The sequence below is a fragment of the Pseudogymnoascus destructans genome (assembly GCF_001641265.1).
Source record: "Pseudogymnoascus destructans isolate 20631-21 unplaced genomic scaffold scaffold_1, whole genome shotgun sequence".
Taxonomy (NCBI): Eukaryota; Fungi; Ascomycota; class Leotiomycetes; order Thelebolales; family Thelebolaceae; genus Pseudogymnoascus; species Pseudogymnoascus destructans.
Window position 1 is genome coordinate 1,501,145 of NW_020167520.1, and position 18,995 is coordinate 1,520,139.

At 47.3% G+C, this 18,995-nt stretch overlaps 2 protein-coding genes across 2 annotated transcripts; both read left to right on the forward strand.

Moving 5' to 3' along the window:
* Window positions 1-266: 266 nt before the first annotated feature.
* VC83_09582 (uncharacterized protein) lies at window positions 267-2,248 on the forward strand. Its single transcript, XM_024472995.1, has one exon. It carries the CDS (start codon window positions 363-365, stop codon window positions 1,665-1,667), a length of 1,305 nt encoding a protein of 434 aa, XP_024328763.1. The 5' UTR covers window positions 267-362; the 3' UTR covers window positions 1,668-2,248.
* Window positions 2,249-5,501: 3,253 nt separating this feature from the next.
* VC83_00376 (uncharacterized protein) lies at window positions 5,502-6,103 on the forward strand (the record flags this gene model as incomplete). The annotated part of the gene is made up of 3 exons (XM_024464070.1): window positions 5,502-5,666; window positions 5,728-5,862; window positions 5,921-6,103. 3 exons carry the CDS (start codon window positions 5,502-5,504, stop codon window positions 6,101-6,103), a joined length of 483 nt encoding a protein of 160 aa, XP_024328476.1.
* Between the last annotated feature and the right edge of the window lie 12,892 nt (window positions 6,104-18,995).

Genomic DNA, 18,995 nt, shown 5'->3' on the forward strand with positions numbered 1-18,995 from the left:
TCATCAATCCTATCGTCTTCTCGTTCCTGTCATCATCTCATTCCTGTCATCTTCTCGTTGCTGTCATCCACATAATGCTGTCGTCGTCTCACGCAATACGGTGGGCCTCGATAAGTATAACTCTTGACGATAATATTATTATTAAATTGCATCTACTAAATAAGCATAAGATGTCCGGCAGCATTCAACCAGCTTAGATCGATTTTGACTTGTTCGTTTCTGTGGAAGAAAAGTGGCTATTGAGGAGCAGTGTTGCCCGAGTACTACTCAGAGTACTAACGTAAGTCGTGGCGTAACGCGGGGGATGGCGCAACGCGGGGAATTCACCCCGCCGACTTCTGATAACTGTGAATAACTCAACAATGGTTCGCTGTAAAAGCCTGGGTGTTGCTGAGCGTGAAACTTTAATAGCCCAGGCAGTATTAGACGTCCAATCTAAGAAGTATAAGAGTGCATATCACGCTGAGAAAGTGCTGGGGCTGCCGAAGAGTTCAGTGACGCGACGCGTCAATGGAGGTTTGACACGCTCCCAAGCCCGCCAGAAACAGCAGAATTTATCAGGCGCGCAAGAACAGATACTTCTAAAGTGGATTAAAAACCTAACAATCAGCGGCTATTCTCCAGGGCATCAGTTGTTGAAGGAAATAGCTGAAGAACTCCGGTCGCACCGGTCACTCAATTTTGACGACGCGACGCCAAACTTACTTCTACCCCAACCACGATTTTCCCTCGGTCGCGACTGGGTACCACGATTCATACAACGACATCCCCATCTACAGGTCGCTATTGGGCGACGGATCGAAACTGTACGCATGGACGGTGCAACAAAACCAGTGCTTACGGCATGGTTTAACGCGTACACCAAGGTGGTTCAAGAGTTTGGAATCACGCAAGAGAACACATATAACATGGATGAATCCGGATTTTCGATTGGGACAATGGAATCTACTCGAATTATACTTGATTCAACGCTTCGTACGAAGCATCAAGCGCATCCTGGCCGTCAGGAATGGGTTTCGATGGTCGAGTGCATCTGCGCAGATGGAACCATCCTCCCACCCCTCGGGATCTTTAAGGGCAAGAACTTTCTCCAATCATGGATTCCGCCCGCAGTCATCGACCAGTGGTTCTTCTCTGCGAATACGAAAGGCTGGACAAGCAACCTCCATGGGTTGGAGTGGTTAAAACGCATCTTCGAGCCAACAACACGTACAAAAGCAGATGGTCAGCACCGGCTTCTTATATGTGATGGCCACGACTCACACATTAGCGGGAGTTTCATTGCGCATTGCATGCAGAACCATATTGTATTACTGATACTTCCCCCTCATACATCGCACTTACTACAACCACTGGATGTTGCGATATTCGGCCCGCTAAAAAAGCGTCTGACAGCAGCGCTCTCCCCACTCAACCAAGCGCAACTTGCGCGCATAAGAAGTATGAATGGATGGAGGCATACATCCAGGCACGGCTTGATGTATGCAACCATCAGAACATTGAGTCAGCATACCGTGGCGCTGGCTTGTTTCCTTTTAATCCCCAGCGAGCATTGCGTACGCTGCTCAATGCTGAACCATCAGTCGAGGCTGACCGACCAAAAACACCACATCAGTATGATATTTTTGACCGAGTCTTTATCAACAGCTCCCCCCCAGATGGGATGACCTTACGCTCTGCAAATGCGCTTCTTACAACTACGATTAATAGTGGTGGGGTGCTGTCAACACCAGTGCGGACGTACATCCAAAAACTCACAGTTGCGTCAGAGCAACTTCGAGCACGCAGCATTGTCCACCAACTCGATGCCAACAACCTGCGATTAGTTATAAAGCAACGTACGGTACGTACGAAGGGGAAAAGGGTTATTCTGAAGGGTCACTTTCATGTTTCTATGCAAGAGTTGTGTGATGTGGTGATGGAGGCGGAAAAGGCGACACATAACCCAAGTAAGAAAAAGCGCAAAACAAAGGATAAGAACGCCTCCTCAGACATTGAAATTGATGAGTATATTGAGGAAGAAGCAGGGGAACAATCTAAGAGTGATGGTGGATCATGTATTATCGTTGATTGTAGTTAAATTTACAGATTTGTTGTGTTCTCTTCAAATTTCCACCGCGTTACGCCATCCCCCGCGTTACGCCACGACTTACGTTACTCAGAGATCTTCGAGTAGAGTACTGTTTTTTGGGCTCGAGTAGAGTAGTACTCGAGTATAAAAATGAAAACATGATTGATAGCTATATAGACTATGGAAATACAGTAACTATGCATCCTCATCTTCCTCTGAATCCTCACCTGCTGATACCACGCCCCAATTCCTAAGACATATAAGATATCGTAGTGTAGATGGTGCTAATCTGTTCCGTTCCTTTGTAATAATATCGCCACCTGCACTAAACACTCGCTCAGATTCCGCTGATGTAGCAGGAATTGCTAAATGATCTTTGGCAGTTGCGGCAAGTATTGGATATTGGTATTGCTTACTTGCCCAAAACTTGAGTATATCAATTTTAGGCCCAAGAGTTGGCTCGTTCATCCAGCGCTTCCATTCTGGATCTAAATCTGGCTGCCGTTGTGAGACATATAGCTCATCCTCAGAATCAGACTCTGTCTTCTTAGAATTCTCATCTTCTAATTCCTCATCTTGGATACTTTCCATAACCTTTGCTGCTTGGATGTCTAATGCCTTGCCTGAATATTTATAATAACAGTCTTGCCATTGTGCTTTTGCCCGCCTTTTTCACGTGTCTTGAATGCTTTTTGGCCAAATAATATCAAATACGTTAAAGTTATAACGTGGGTCGCATATTGTAGCTAAAGTTGAATGACTCCGGTGTTGATTTGTTGCAAGTGTATAATACTCATTAAGCTTTTTTAATGCTGCTAAACAAGCGTCGTATATTGTGCTATTCTCTGTATATCCAGCTTTCAAGACTTCAAGCTTTTGTGTCATTGTAGCTTCTCTGTTGGGCGTATAAAGATATAGAAAAAATCTAATAACACCTTAAATCAAGCTGTTGAGATGCACAGAGATCTGTTATTGGACCTTGTAATCTTAACGCTAAATGCAGCATATAATATGTTGAGCTCCATCGTACTGGCATATTGAGGCTAAGCTTCTTAAACTCAATATTTGCAGCTTCACATTGCTTTTTTAGGCATCCTTCCATTGTCGTCGGTTGACGTCGAAGTTTGCTAAGAACAGCTACTGACTCATTTTCTGGTAGTGATGGAACTCAGGCAGCTCCATACTCAAGGCGGTATGCGTTTGGCTCATCTGCCGGTGTTAAAGCAGCTTGAACAGCAAGGTTTATAATGTGCCCAATACATCTGACATCGCCTTCTTTTGTTGTATATGCCCATAGTTGCTGTAATGTAGTTTCATTCTTGCATGCTAAGTTCTCATATTCTGAGAGTACGGTAGTGTTTGCAGAAGCGTTATCACGAGTGATAGTAAAAACTGCAGGAGTAATACCATAGTCGTCTGTAACAGCTATTAACTGCCCTGCAAGATATTCACCAGAATGGATTGGTGTAATGGTGGGTGCACCAGATGTGAGAATCTAGCCACCCAAGGAAGGGATGAATTTACTAAGACAACACACTGTCTTAGGAAAAAGAGCCAAAGGGTCGTAGCTTAGACTATTCCACAATGCAGCAATCAGGTGTATGATGTAGTGAAGTGGTTCAGACAAGTTGCAACAAATGTTGAGTCTGGGAACTCAGGGGTAAGTCAGAGGTTAACACCTCACTGACATTTCAGAAACAAGGAGTAACAAGATGAATGCTTGGAAGCTAGAAAAGACGTGGAAGTATGTGATAGTCGATTTACTGTATTGTCTGCTTGCCCTTTCTTAAGGAAAGGGCAATCCTATTTATGCTAAAGGAGTGTAGTTCTCTCATTTTCCAAGACTTTCCATGACTTACCAGGCTTGGTAACTGTAGTCGACGTAAGAGAATCCCATAGAACCATCTCTTAGGTTCGTAGCCTATAGGAAGTAAAAGGAGGTCCAAGGTCAGAGTACCCCTATAGACAAATTATGTCATAGACAAATTATGTCATAGACAAATTATGTCATAGACAAATTATGTCATAACTTAACCAATCTTGTGGGTAACTAAAGAGCGATGACATGTAATCAATCATAGAGGTTCGTAGGAGCTTTTAGAGCTATCGTTCATGCTCCTAGGCCTCTAGTTGGTAGATATATGTCATGTGGTAGTATGAGTGATGTCATGTAATGAATCATAGAGGGTTGTAGAGATATGCTATGTGGCAATATCGGCCCAGTAACTAAGGAGCGATGACGTGTAATGAATCATAGATGGTTGTAGCAATCGTTGAGTAGTATTGCTCTTGTTGTTGGTGTGATAAGCCAAAATATGTATAGTGACTTGTAGGTTTGAGGAGGAGATTTCCAAGTTTGCTCTTGAGTTTGATAGCAAACTGAGTGCAATGAATGTCAGTATGACAATTGGCTCTTGTAGCTCAATAACATCTAAGACTGTACATCGTAACTGCCACTTATCAGAGATCCAATGTGCTGTTACTGCAGCGTATTCAGAATAGTTGCGTGCAGACCAAGTATCAGTTGTTAAAGATATCCGTCCATGTAATGACACAGGGCACCCAGCTCACAGTAATAGCATATGAGAGTGCGAGTCGGAGGCTAAACGGATGCTATCGTATAGGTCTACTACGAAGGATACAAAAAAGATGATGGGGGAACCCCGTGAGTCGATTGTCTCAAGTACCTGAAACCCATCCGACTCAGTTCGGACTCGGTTAGCCCACCCAAATGATCACACGTGACCCCGCAGCTACCCAGAGTCCACTCCCTAGAATGAGAGACGAGAAGGCATCATTACACTACTGAGAGACGAGAAGGCATCCTTACACTACCCCCCTCCTGAGAGAGTGCTTTGTCCGCAAGGCACGCGGTTAGTATCATGTCTGCAACGTCTCTGAATCGTCTCCGTGAACGGAGCGTTTCTTGTTATCATAATGTTGGCTGGTAATTGCGTCCGGAACAACTTCGTTTGTCGTGCGCGTCGGGAAGGTGCTTTGTTTGCCACAGTAGTCATCCCGAGGTGGTATTGCGTTAGGGTCCGTGTGGCATGCGAAACTGGAGTTTGCTTTTGTTGCATCTCACGTTCGTTCTTGGGGTCCGAAACAGTACCGGAAGGTGTCCGCTACACGATTGAGTAGAATTTTCGTAAACGTGAAAGAAGAAGTGGCCGCGCTAGCCCGATTCAGAGTTTATTGTTTTGAGTATTCCGCTTCGCCCACTTCCTCTTGTTTTTACCTTACAACAACAACGCCAGCAACCCTCCCACCCGAGACCAGTAAGTGGCCCCTCCCCGTTCATTTGTTTCTGATACTGATAGATTGGATAGTATAAATCCAATCCACAAGAACGAGTAGGTGATGAGAGCGCGTTGGCGCGGTGTTGATAACTTGTGCTGGGCTGACGGAATCACAGATTCCAAATTTGAAGATGGCACTTCCCACCCCCTCCGGGGCTCTTACTGTCGCCTTCCGTGTGCTCTGTTTGCGCTGCCTTCAGGCCAAAGCCCGTGGGATCCAGTCCCACGACTGCGTCTGGTCCCCGACCAGTTCAAAGTGTGGGTACTGCACGTCGCAGCACTCGCCTTGCGTCCCGGTAGGTTTTCTTGTGGGGTTCAGTGTTTGGTTTGGTTGGCCGTTGCTGACTTTGGTGAAAGCTGCCCTGGTTCCTTGGGGAAGAGTTTGCGGCCCTACTGGCCGCCCAGAGCATGCCAAAGTTCTGCTCCGAGGTGGAGCGTGACCTCTACGAGGAGGCACGCGCCACTCGGGCTGCCCTCGAGTTGGGGCTGGCCGTGAGTAGACCCCATTCCCCTTGTGACTCGGTGTGGTTTCGATGCTGACTCTGGGCAGCAAATTCGGTCGTCGCTGCGCCGTCTCCGGACGGAACAGGAGAGCATTCCTGCTCTCTTGGGGGAGTTGGTGGCTGCTGTGGGCAAACTGCCCACCGCTGCCGCTCCCGCGGTCGCTCCGACTCGGGGTGATAGAAGGAGGGAGGGGGAGGATGGGGAAGTTGGGGCGGCCTACGGGGCCTAGGTGGGGGAAGACCCTGTCTCGGAGGGGACTCGGGCCTGGCCCTTCACGTGGGGTCACTTCGACCCTTCGTCTCTCATGGTGGTAGCCGCTTGTTGTGACGCCGGTGAGACGTTTGGGAAAGGTGGCTCCCACAAGGGTTACGGTGGTGAGTGCACCCTGGCTCGGAGGGTATTTTAGCTTAGAGTCGCAGACAGTAACGACTCTGTTTCTTCCACTTTGTCTTTTCCTCCGTGATCGTAGTTTTGTTCCTTTCCCATCTCCCCTACCGTAACCCCTCCGAGTAGTTCTTGAGGTGGTCCTGGTAAATCTGGGTATTCCGTATGAAACTCTCTGAGTTTATGGGGAGAGTTCGTGAAGTTTGACGCTGGGTACCACTCTGGGTCCGGATCGTATCTGACCCAACTAACCTGGTATTGTAGTTGCTTCTGGCGGAGCCTTACGGTGGGGATCTTTTCCACTTCCCATTCCTCTACGCCATCTATCACTTTGCTGCTAGGCTCAGGCGGATCCTGACCAGGTAGGGGGTTGTTCGGGTCCTTCATGAGGATGTCTGGTGAGAACACATTGTGTATTTGAGAACCGGTAGGTAGTTCCAATCGAAATGCGTGCCCAATCCGTTCCAACACCATATATGGTCCGACCCATTGTTGGCCCAGCTTGCGGCTAGGACAAGAGTTTTTTAAATTTTTGGTCGATAGGTACACTCTATCTCCTACGTCCCACTCGATGGCCCTTCAGCATCGATTCACGTGCTTAGACATTTCCTCTTGTGCCTTTGCCATGTTTTCCTTTGCATGGACCCATGCAGTATGCATTTGGTCTGCAACCGCCTTGGCTTCCTCTCGGTTTAGGGTCTCCCGGGGGTTCGTGCTTTTCGGGGTGTTCCAATCCCAACTCGTACGTGGATCGGTTCCGTACTTGAGTCGGTAGGGGGTCATGCCAATGGATGCGTGGGGGAGTGTCATTTGCATGCGGTCCATTATGGGGATGAGTTCGCTCCAGTTATCCTGATAATGGGATACGAAAGGCCTCAGTCTCTGATCGATGTATCGGTTCATGATTTCCGTCTGCCCATCGGTCTGCTTATGATAGGCAGTCGACAGCTTAACCTTAACGCCGATAATTCGACAGAAGTCCTGCCAAAAGTTGCCATGTGCCGGGCAGTTGTGGTTTTGTAGCAAGGTATGGTCACCAAACTCTTTCCGAGTCTGTCCATAAACACTAAGATGCTATCGTATCTGTGCTTGTCCCTTGGGAACTCCTTGAAGTCCATGGTGAGGTGTTGCATAGGATATTCAGGTACGGGTAGTGGGTGTAGGAATCCTTGTTGCTTAGTGACATTGGTGTGAGAAAGCTGGCATGTCACGCAGTTTCGTACATACCACAAACAGTCCGCTTCCATCCTGACCCAATGATACTTTGGAGCGAGCAATTGGTAGGTTTTCCTGCCACTTGGATGTGCTGACGACACTTGATTGTGCGCTTCCCAGATCAGTTTGTACATAGGTCGGTGTGGCGATTCACACATAGGTAGCCTTTGTACAGGAGGAGCAGGTCGTTCATCGTGAATCCGTCTGGTAGGGGTTGTTTCGTGCGAGTCTCAGTGAATGACTTCGGATTGTCCGCACATAGCGCCTCTATTAAATTGAAGGGCACCTGGGGCTTGGGGGTGTCCATCGAATTAATGGATGCTATGTAGCTCTCGGCGAGTTCGGTGCTGATTCGGGGGTGCAGGCTGCTTGGACCTAACAATACCCTCGCCCTACTATCAAGCTTGACTTTCTGCTGCGTTACCAAGTCCTGGTCTCTTCAGCTCAGAATATCTGCCTTCTGGTTATTCTTGCCCGCGGTGTACGTAATGCAGAAGTTGAAGTCGGAGAGTAGCTCCATCCATCGAACCTGCTTCGCGGTGAGAACCTTGGTAGACATGAAATATTCCAGCGAATGGTGGTCAGTGTACACGTCAACTCGGTGGCGCACCGAAGCCAACTCGGGCCTCCATTTTCCAAAGGCCTTTACTATTGCGAATAGTTCCTTGTCGTGGATCTCCTAGTTGATCTCATGTCCAGATAGGACATGACTGTAAAAGCTTACAGGGTACCATCACTTGTCAGGGTGTTCTTGAGACAGCACACCAGCTACCACTCTGTCAGAGGAGTCGGTCTACAGCTTCGTAGGCAATTCGGGGTTGAAGTGGTGAAGTGCCTGTACCGCTAAAAATTGTCATCACAATTCCTCAAACGCATCCTCACATTCGTCTGTCCACCGGAACGGCTCCGATGGACTAGTGATGGTGGTGAGGGGCTTTGCTATTTTGCCAAAATTACGAATGAATTGTCTATAGAAGCCACAGAATCCCAGGTAGGACTTCACACCCGTAACAGTGGTCGGTCGGATCCAGTTACGAAGGGGTTCGATTTTATCAGGGTCCGCTTCGACACCAGAGGTAGTGAGAACATAACCCAAGTATTTTGTCCTGGTGACGTCGAACTCGCATTTGTTCAAATCGGCTTGGAGTCCAGCTTCTCCGAGACGCTGTAGGACCTTATGCACATGCTCTATGTGTTCCGTAGGGTCCTCTGAATAGATTAGGATGTCGTCTAAGTATGCGGTACAGAAGTCGTCTAAGTATTGCATCAGGACGTCATTCATATACCGCTGATAGGTTGCGGGACCGTTCGTCAGTCCAAATGGCAGCACTTTGCACTTATAGGATCCATAGCGAGTCCGAAAGGTCGTGTACTCTTACGAGTCGGGGTGCATCTGTATGCGATGGAAGGCTTGTCTGATATCTAGCTTCGTGAAGATTTTTGCTTTCGACACCCGTCCTAGTAGTTTCTCGATACGCGGGATGGGGTAGGGATCATTCCGGGTGAGGCCATTTAACTTCCGGTAATCGATGCAAAATCTTAATTTGCCATCCGCTTTCTTTACGAATAGGATAGGGGACGCAAAGGGGCTGTTGCTGTTAATGATGAAGCCTTTCTCTAGGTTCTCTAACAGATATTGGTTGGTAGCCTATATCGACAGGAGAAAGCGTTTGGTAAAGGGGCTTCGAGCTGTATCTTGTGGTCGTATATGTGGTGTGGGGGGATTCAATCCGATTCCAACTTCGAAAAGAAATAGGTGTACTTCCGGTGCATATGCAGAAGCTTTTTCTGGATGAGGCGGAGCGTTTCTTCGTCCTCTACCAACTCCTTTTCATGAATGATCTGATCGATCTCGTAGATGCTAGTCTGAAAAAACTCGGAGTCGCTTCGCATCATCTCGTGGTGGAAAGCATTGCACTGATTTCGCAGATATGCATGGTGTAAGGATGCCTCCATACCTAGATACTCGAAGAACCTGTCTCAGAACTGTTACGGTCACTACAAGCATGGAATCCGACTCAGTGGGGTTTCGAACCAGTAGAGGAGCATATAGCGAGTTACACTATAGTGGGGGACGGTAAGTGTATAGTGTTCAGGGCCGATGCAGACCTGTTGCGGTGGAAGGTTCAGGGCTAGGGTTGGAATAACCGAGTCGGGCCCGTTTCGGGAGTTAAGGAAACAGACTCAACGGGGTTCCCCCTTCATCTTTTTTGTATCCTTCGTAGTAGACCTATAGGATAGCATCCGTTTAGCCTCCGACTCGCACTCTCATATGCTATTACTGTGAGCTGGGTGCCCTGTGTCCTTACACATGGGCGTAAACCTATGTACTAGGGTTTTCTGCGGTGGGGGAGAAACCTCCTGGTTTCGTAGTGGGTTCGATGGCGTATCAGTGATCTCTTCGTAGTCAGAAATTATCACTTTCATTTCCATCGAGCGTCCGCCTGCGCAGCGTCTGTCTTCGCGGTGGATTGCAGCATCCCTGCGATTCGCATCCGGCTGGTAGGCGGGATGTCGAATGGACGTTTCTCATGTGTAGTAGGGCAAGGTGATCTCCTTGCTCCAGCTAGGAATCGGCGGGTACTCCTTTGGCCATACTAACCAGCTCTTTGCAGAGTCGAGTAGTATTCAGAAGCGGCTGAAAAACTGCTTCCCAATTATCACATCTTGTGCTCCGAGGTCCAGGAGTATAAAGGGGCAGTTATATATCCGGCGTCCTTCGACTGAAAGCCCATTACCGTCGACTGAATACATGCTTAATGCATTTGAGAATAACATGAGTCCCTTCAACTCTATTAACTTACACTTCTCTATTCGCTGGCTTCTTTAGTCCTGGCATCATGATGTTACAGATACAACAATATATAACTGCTTCTGAAAAAGCACAATGCTTTGAAACCCAGTACAACTTTCAATCCAATCTCTTCCAGCACTCGACAACTTGTACAATCAAGTACGAAACTCTGGGCAAATTCATGATGCTATGGATATTGCAAACTTCCTTAATCCAAGTGAAGAAAATATACACGGTAGTGGAGAGCAGGACCAAGATCAAGAGGCATTACAAGAAGTTCTTTCACATTATACTCAAGATGTTGAGGATCCTGGAGCTCAAGATGATGACGAAAGCAGTGAGCAAGTCTTGCTGCCTGTGCCAACAACTCAGTCAGCTTTACAAGCCACACAAGTTCTGATTGAGTTTCTTGAGGCTGGGAATAGTGGCGTATTAAGTACAGAGTATTTAAGAACTTTAGAACAGCTTGGGAGGCTTGCCAAGGTTAAGCAGGCAAATGAGGGCATTCAAGGCACTTTGGACAGTTGGATAACGTAGTCACGTGTATTTGATACCGCGATAATCTTGTTAACACGATATGAAATTACGGGATGCTATCTGTTGAGTAATCTGTGTATTGTTCTGTCTAATTGTAGCTGCCTGAAATTACGGTGAAGTTGAGTTGGGTCACGTGACCATATTACAACACACCCCCCACGTATCCCAGCTCTACAGTAGTAAATTAAAGGGGAATTAGGAGAAAGGTTGCTCCCCAAGCTACCCGGCAAGACCGTATGGGTATAGAGCTTCGGCTTCGGGCCCGTCGGCTCCATTCTTCCTACACAACCACGCCGAACCTGACCCCTCCACCCTGCCACCCACCACCCCCCACAATCAATCAATCAATCAATCAATCAAGATGCCAGTCGTTGGCGAAGTTACCGAGGGCAACCTCAAGATGGTTCAAGTCCGTGAGGACTTACACGACTCCCTCTCCGCCTACGACTTAGGCTCTGCTCCCTCCTCGGAGGATGAGGTTCTTATGGAGGTGGAATTGGAGCGGGGCTACGAGGGCCCAGGCGAGGTGGTGGTTACACACCCCCAAGAGCTTGCGGCTTGGTATATCCAAGCTTCAGGCTGTACCACCTCCCCGGAGTGCGACCAGTGTGTGCACGCGAACAGTAGTAGCCATGCGCGCCCCTTCTTCCTCTTCTGTGTCGTCTCCGGCGCCCTTCAGGGCGGCGCCTGTGGCTCTTGTGTGCTCAAGCACAACGCGGCGGGTTGCTCCTTTAGTAAGTCTTCCTTTCCTAGTATTGTACGTAGCTTGAATTGACTTTCTGGATAGGCACCGCGAAGACCTGGCGCCCGGCCACCCCAGCACCCCCCCAGCCACCAAAGGCTGGCAAGAGAGCTGGCACCCGTGCCCACGCCGCCCAGTTGGCCCGCGAGGCCGCAGCTACGGCTGCTAAGAACCCTGTTGTGGTGGATTAACTGGTGGATATCTGGTTTGTGCACCTTGGGTGCTTAGATAGTCGTAAATGGCAATGGATTTCGCTTTGATTCTTCTTTTCTAGTTGTGACATGTCCGTACGTAGTAGGAAGTGTGAGAATCTCCTGGATTTGTATAGTAAAAGTTGGGGATTTCTCCTGTTTTCATCTTTCTTCCCCCTTTTTTGAAATGGAATTAAAATTTCGAAAAATGACTGTGAAATATTGGTGCATAGTGTAGTATCTGTATCGTACGGAGTACTACTTGTGCAAAAATGAGTGTTAGAAGGTTTCCCTTCGAAATATCTTTATGAGAAACTTGACGATTTTATGAAATAAGAATGCGTAGTAAAACGTAGCGTATGGTAATAGGGGCTGCTGATTTGGAGAGTACTAGCTTTGTACGGAGCTATATAGCTTCGAGTACTCGAGTTGTCCTAATACCTGCCGACTGAAATAGATTTGTAGATCTAGCTAGTTGATAGCGATCTAGAGGGCTGCTGTCCGAGTTTAGAAGGTTGCCAATGCTTCGTACGGAGTTGTTTTCATAGTAGCACACTCCTAAAGGAGGTGCTTAATGTCCACTAGGTTAAGATGCTTAATGAACTCCTTATGCTTCTGGTGTGGTAGGGCTTTGGTGAATCCATCTGCTGGCATTTCGTACGTAGCTATCCATTTGATATTGAGGTTCCGATGCTCAACCTCCTGTCTTAACCAATGTGAGTGGACGTCAATATGCTTCAGCTTTGTAACTAGCTTTGGAGACTCCTTAAGTAAGATCCGTACGGTCTGCAAATTATCACAATTAAGTGAGTATTGCTCATTTAGATCGAGTTTGATTGTGTTGAAGAAACGCTGCCACCAATAGAGCTGTTTTGCACTGTGGGACAAAGCTAGAAGCTCTGCCTCTGTTGTAGAGGTTGACACAGTCTTCTGCTTTGAGCAGCGCCAGTCTATTGCCCCTCCAAATAAGGTAAACAAATAACCCTCTGTGCTCTTTCTTGTTGATTCGCAGTCTGCGTACGAAGCGTCACTAGAGCATTGAAAGCGAGCCTCTTGAATATTAGGTCCAAACTGAAGAGCTAGGGTCTTAGTATCCTTAAGGTAGAGTAGAAGTCTGTCGACTGCAGCCATGTGGTCTGGGCCTGGATTGATGAGAAATTCAGATAGTTTCTGTGTCGTACGGGCTATATCAGGTCTCATTACGACTGCTGCGTAGTTTGCTGATCCTACTTTCTGTTGGTAAAGATGGATTTGTTGCTTATCTGCCTGGCCGTCAAATTGGGTTAGGTTGTCTGTAACCATTGGCGTTCGGGTGGATTGAATAGAGGCTACTCCGTACGTAGTTGTGATCTTGTCAATATAGGAGTCCTGGCACAGCCATAGGGTTTTCTGGGTGCGGTCCCTCACAATTCTTATGCCTAAGAACCATTGAAGTTCTCCTATTTCTCGAAACTCATACGCTTCCATCAGTCTCGTACGGAACTGTGTTGCCTCCATTTTGTGGCGCTAGGATGGCTAAAGATGCAAATATCGTCAACATAGAAGAAGACAATAATCTTTGAAGATACAAAGAGGCACTGTGCTTCTGGGACCTGTACGAGGCCTAGAGCCTTGAGTGTCTCTGAGAAGTCTCGAAACCAGAGTAAGGGGGACCTTCGAAGTCCATAGAGTTCCCTGTTAAGTTTCCAGCATTTTCCTTGCTCCTGGTAGCCGTCTGCACACCGTACATAGACCTCCTCATCAATACCGGCTGTTTGTGAATGCGTTTATAGCATCTAATTGTTGTGTATCCAAATCAAAGTAGGCTGTGATTGCCATTAAGGCTCGGAAGATTTTCGAAGCAAGCGTAGCTGCGTACGTCTCATCATGGATAGAATAGCGTTGTAGGTCGCCTCTTACAACAAGTCTAGCCTTATATTTAAGAAGGTAGCCATTGTCATTGAATTTGTATGTGAAAACCCACATAAGGGGTATCACAAAGTTCCGTACGGAGCTGTCGTTGACAGATGTGAACGTTCCTTGCTTTCGAAGGTCTCCTATTTCCTTTGCAGCTGCAGCTTGGAATCCTATTTGATGTGGATGAGTTTGGAGTTGATTCCAGAACTTTGGAGCAGCTGGTAGGTCCGTACAGTGTATGCTCTGTCGATTGAACTCCGTTCCTACTAGGAAAGCTTGGTGTAAGCTTAGCTTTGCTTCTGGTATCGCTATTGTAGCTAGGTAGACGTCGTGTCTTCGTACAGTGTCCTCAGGGCGTTCCGGTGTCATTTCAGGCGTTTGAAGTTGTTCCTGTAGCTCTGTAGCTCCGTGGTCCTTCTGAGTAGGCGGCTCTTCTTGAGGAGAGGAGGTGTTTGTTGCCTCTGATTCGTACGGAATTGTTGTCCCGTTCTGAGGCTTTTGTTCCCCCTCAAACTCCTCATCTTCTTGATCTTGAATATCTGGTATTTCAATGACCTGAACTGTCTTTTCGAGCTCTGTTTGGACAAGCTGAGCCTCGTACGAAGGGTCATAAGCCTTTGTCTCATCAAAGGTAATGTCTCTTGTAACTATAACCCTTTTAAGTTGCGGAACCCAAATGCGGAATATGTTTGTAAAGTTATAGTCAACTAGGTAGCCTATTTGGGCGTTCCTCTGTATCCTCTCAAGCTTTGGCTTGTTTAGAATAAGGGCATAGGCTCTACAGCCATAAGCGCGAATATGAGAGAGTAATGGCTTAAGTAGCTCTGGCTTTTGGCTCTCTGTAGGTAAGGACTGGAGTAGAAGTCCGTACGGGGTCTCATCGTTTATGACTGACGATGGTGAGCGGTTTATGAGGTACCCTGCTGTTTTGAAAATCTCAGGCCACATTCCTTCTGGTAAGTTGGCTGATTCTTTTAAGTGCGCGTGATCGTGTGATTATCGTACGGCCTGACCTCTCTATTCCTCCGTTCGGCTCTGCTGTATAGGGTGGAGAGATGTGGATTTCATATCCTTCGTCCTTAATCCAACCCTCCCATTCATTTCCAAGTGAGGCTTCACCATCTAGGTGGAATATACGGATTTGGAACCCCCATCTTCTCCGTACGTAGCTCACAAAGTCCTTAATCGTCTGTAGGAGCGTTCCTTGTGTTTTATCCTTAATAGTATAGACGTGGTTCATGCGGCAATTATCACATAGGAAGTGTAAGGCTTGTGTGCTGCCATCGTACGCCTCTGGCATTTGGATTAGGTCAAGGTGGACCTTCTCATATGGCACTTTTGAGCGTGGTGTAGATCTTCTAGAAATCTGCCTTGTAGCATGCGTAAGTCGGCATACTTCGCACTGAGTATCGTACGAGTCTAGGTCTGTGACGATAACTCCGGCGGTCTTCTCTTGGAGTTTTCTAATGGCGTTTTGGTTTAGGTGTCCCATGCGGTTATGCCATTCCTTTGAAGTGCCTTTTAGGTCCTTACGAGGTCCGTACGAAGATAGGACAACGTTGTCCTGTTGATCCTGAGTGCTATAAACAGCTCGGGTAGGCTCATTTTTGATGTATTCAAGAACCCATTGTCCATGAAGCATTGGAGTATTGCAGAATGGTTGATCTCCATACGTAAGTCCTTGTGCGGCGGTATTCCAATGAACTCCCTTTTGGATGAATCGTCTAAGAGAAGCGACTGAAGTGTGGAAGGATGAAACGAGAGCTGTATCTGTAAGGGTGATAGTCCGTAGAGACTTCTTATCCTCCCCGTTTTGGACTGTAATATCTACAGACCCAAACGCTTCAATCTTCACCCTTTGGTCTCCAGCTAAGAGGTAGCTATTATCTTGGCATTCTTGGATATTGTAGAACCTCGTACGGTCGTTGCAGACGTGAATTGTAGCTCCAGAGTCGAGCATTATGCTTTTAGAGAGCTCATAGGCTGAGGTTTTCGGCTTTAGTCCTTGGGAGACTTGGAAGACTGTAGTGAAAGACATAGGTGGATCTGTATTCGTACGGGATTGTACTCCATTCGGGTTGTTGAAATTGTTCTGTTCTTCTGCCTTTTGGATAACGTATTGGAATCCTGGTTTGTCACTTATATAGGCCTCTACTTTAGCTTCAATCTCTTTATTTGGGCGCCATTGCCTCGTACGCTTTCACTTCATCACATAGAGGCAGTCCCGCCACTTGTGTGTTGTTCTGCAAGGGCACTCTAGTCGAGCCTGATTTTTCTGTTTTCTGCCTCTCTGACCTTGCTGACCTTGTTGTAGGTTGTTCGTACGGCCTTGGAGCGTTGGCTGTAGGTCGCTATTGTCATCCTTTTGTAGTGCGAAAACTCCATGTTCCCCCCTAGGTTTCTGGGTGAATCTCTCTTGCCTACGGTTGGTTCTATACTGTCGTAGGACCTCCTCAAATTCGTACGACTTTGTCTGCTTCTCTAGCTTGTGTTTCCATGGTCCTCGGAATTCGCAAGGTCCTATTGCATCAAGGAAGGTATAGATAGCATCGTGAGGGTCGATAACCTCTGTTGCCTGTAGCGTACGGCCTTGAGTGTATAGATTCTCCCAGTTTAGGAGCCAGTCTTCAAGGTCCTTGCCTCTTTGCATTTTCGCAGCCTTTTGCCATTCTAGTCTCCATTCTCCGATTCTAGCTCTTTGAGTAGGTGCGAATCGGTCTCGTAGCTTTCTAAGCATATCGTACGGAGTATCGCAATTGTAGGTATAGGGTAGGAAGTCGCGTTTGATGGTTTCTTGGATCTTAGAGCGAAGCCCCTGAATTGCTTCCTCCTGCTTTTCCCACACCTTGCGCTCATATTGGAAATCAGCTTGTAGGTTTCGAAGCTGTTCCTTCTGATCTTCTGTAAGAGATGCGTACGTAATTGGCGTTAATTGCTGTTGGCCTTCTACTGAAGGTTGGATGGTCTGGCTACCTGAAGCTCTTGTTGACACTCCAGGTCTTGTTTGAGCAGTAACACCACCACCAGCTTGCGTGGCACTCCGTACGAACTCAGGAATAGGTCGAACGGGCTGTAGGAGTGTAGGAGGGTCCTCGATTGATGGATCGATATACCCCCATACTCCTGCCTTCATTGAAGCAGTTTTGATAGTCTCTATCCACTCGTCCCAGTCTCTAGGGCTTGCGAGGACCACCCCCGCCTTCTGTAGGGTCGCCATAATGATGGTTTTTTCGACTCCTAGGAGGGGTATTAGGTCCGTACGGGTTTCTATAGGCTTCAAAATGCGTCTTGGAGTTGCTCCGGGCTCATAACTGTTGAGTAATATGTGTGTGTATTCCTGTCTATCTATTGCTGCCTGAAATTGCGGGGAAGTGGTGCTGAGATCATGTGACATATTACAACACCCTCTTCTACCAAACAATGTGAATGTACTCTGTATCAAAAAAACCCACCAGGTAGGTAGGGTGTTCCAACCACGTGATGGACCTTCACGTGATGGCCCCTCACGTGCAGGCCTTACTGTTTGCCCCCGAGGACGAGATTCTAAAAGAAGGGATGGACATACAATACGGTCAATCCTAACGCTGCCACCAATGCTCCCACCATCGCAGCGGTGGGTATCACTTTCACAACTCTTTTGTTGATAGTTTTCTGCCTTCGCATGGATGACTGAGGATGGATGATCAAGGCTATTGGAACAGGTGAGTTGTCTATTACCTTAGGGTTAGTTTTACGGTGTGCTCGGCTCGGTTTGAGATAATACGAGGCGGGGTAAGGTTCACACCGTGTTGTGTCCGTTCTTCCTTGTATCCTGTTCAAAAAGGCAGCCCGAAGAGGTATCACAAGAGGGATTCTCGGATGGGCTGACCACGGAAGATGGCACACGTGCCGATGTTGGTACGGGTCGGGCGTTGGATGGCCTGGGAAAATTGGGAGGAGTTTGATCCTTTAGTTGCTGAGACCGTTGTTGGGCAGTTGAAGTCGTCACCACTGTAGTACTGCTTAAGCATTCCACCCTTCGTACAACTCTACTATAGAGTTTGAACTGTATATGGCTGGCCACGTTTCTTAGGTATCATTATACCAGGTTCTACGACATAGAATGTTGCATTTCGTCACTGACAACGTGGGATTTACCCGCTGGTGGTTGGTGGTGATATGAGCTCCCAAAGTCGCACACCAAGACGACCATGAACTGGTCAATTAGTTAGCACATGTCTGACCGGGTGGTGGTACTGTGATCATCCTAGACCAGTGTTTGCTACTCGTGCCATATGTTCGCATCCAACAAGTATCCGGACTGACCTCTATCATCAGCTTTCTGACGACGCTGCGTCTTGCCCATAGGATCCAGGACCCGCTCGCTGGAGTATCTTTCGAAATCAGATTTTCTGGCACCAAGTGAAGATGAGATCATATGATCCTGTTACCTGGGGCGAAGCACTAATGTTCTATTTGTGGCAAGCCTTCCCCTCCACCCCAACCCAACCTGATCGATTATTCTCGCACACAGAATTTTCGGATATCGAGGCTATGGAGGGGGCGTCGAAGGTTGCAGATGCGGTACCAGGCCGTGCGAATTGTGTGAAATTTCCTGTGACTTGGAGAAGTAAGTGGGTCATATGAATATTGCATATGCTGTGGACATTAGGCCACTTCAGCATCGTAATTTGAGTGTAGCAGCATAGCAGCTTTAGCCTAGATAGGAAATGATGTAACTATAATCCTTGCGCCCCCCTGTTGCCACTATTTCCTAATGTAGTCAAAAGCTGATACAGTGTAGCAGCTCCCTGCTACACTGTAGCAGCTCAGGTCTTGGAAGTCTGGTCCTAAATAGGTTAGTATTATAAGTAAAATCCAACATTGGAAAATGAAGTCATAGATATATTATCAATTGTATAGTTATATATAATAATGAATAACGCTTTTACCAATCCCTTTTTGCAATATCAAGTGCCTATGGCACAGCCCTGGCCTACCCAACCACCACCTCACGAACTCTTAACTGATACCGCCAGCGAACGTTGGCTTGAATTGCCACAAACCAGCGATGAAACTAGCAATTCTACTATCCTCGAAGACTCTCTAGCAGCTACAGTTCAAAGCGCTTTAGCTCAGAGTAGCCAGGCTGATGGCGTTATAACATCAAAAAGGGGGGGGGGGAAGGGGCTTACGATAGACCAAAAGACAATGATTATCCGGCTTTGCGTCCAAAAAAGAAATGCTTTCCACCACGAGATGATGCGAAGCGACTCCGAGTTTTTTCAGACTAGCATCTACGAAATCGATCAGATCATTCATGAAAAGGAATTGGACGAGGATGCAGAAACACTTCACCTCATCCAACAGAAACTCCCGCATA

Excerpts from the sequence above, each read along its gene's own strand:
- VC83_09582 (XM_024472995.1), top strand. The coding sequence starts at position 363 with ATGGTTCGCTGTAAAAGCCTGGGTGTTGCTGAGCGTGAAACTTTAATA.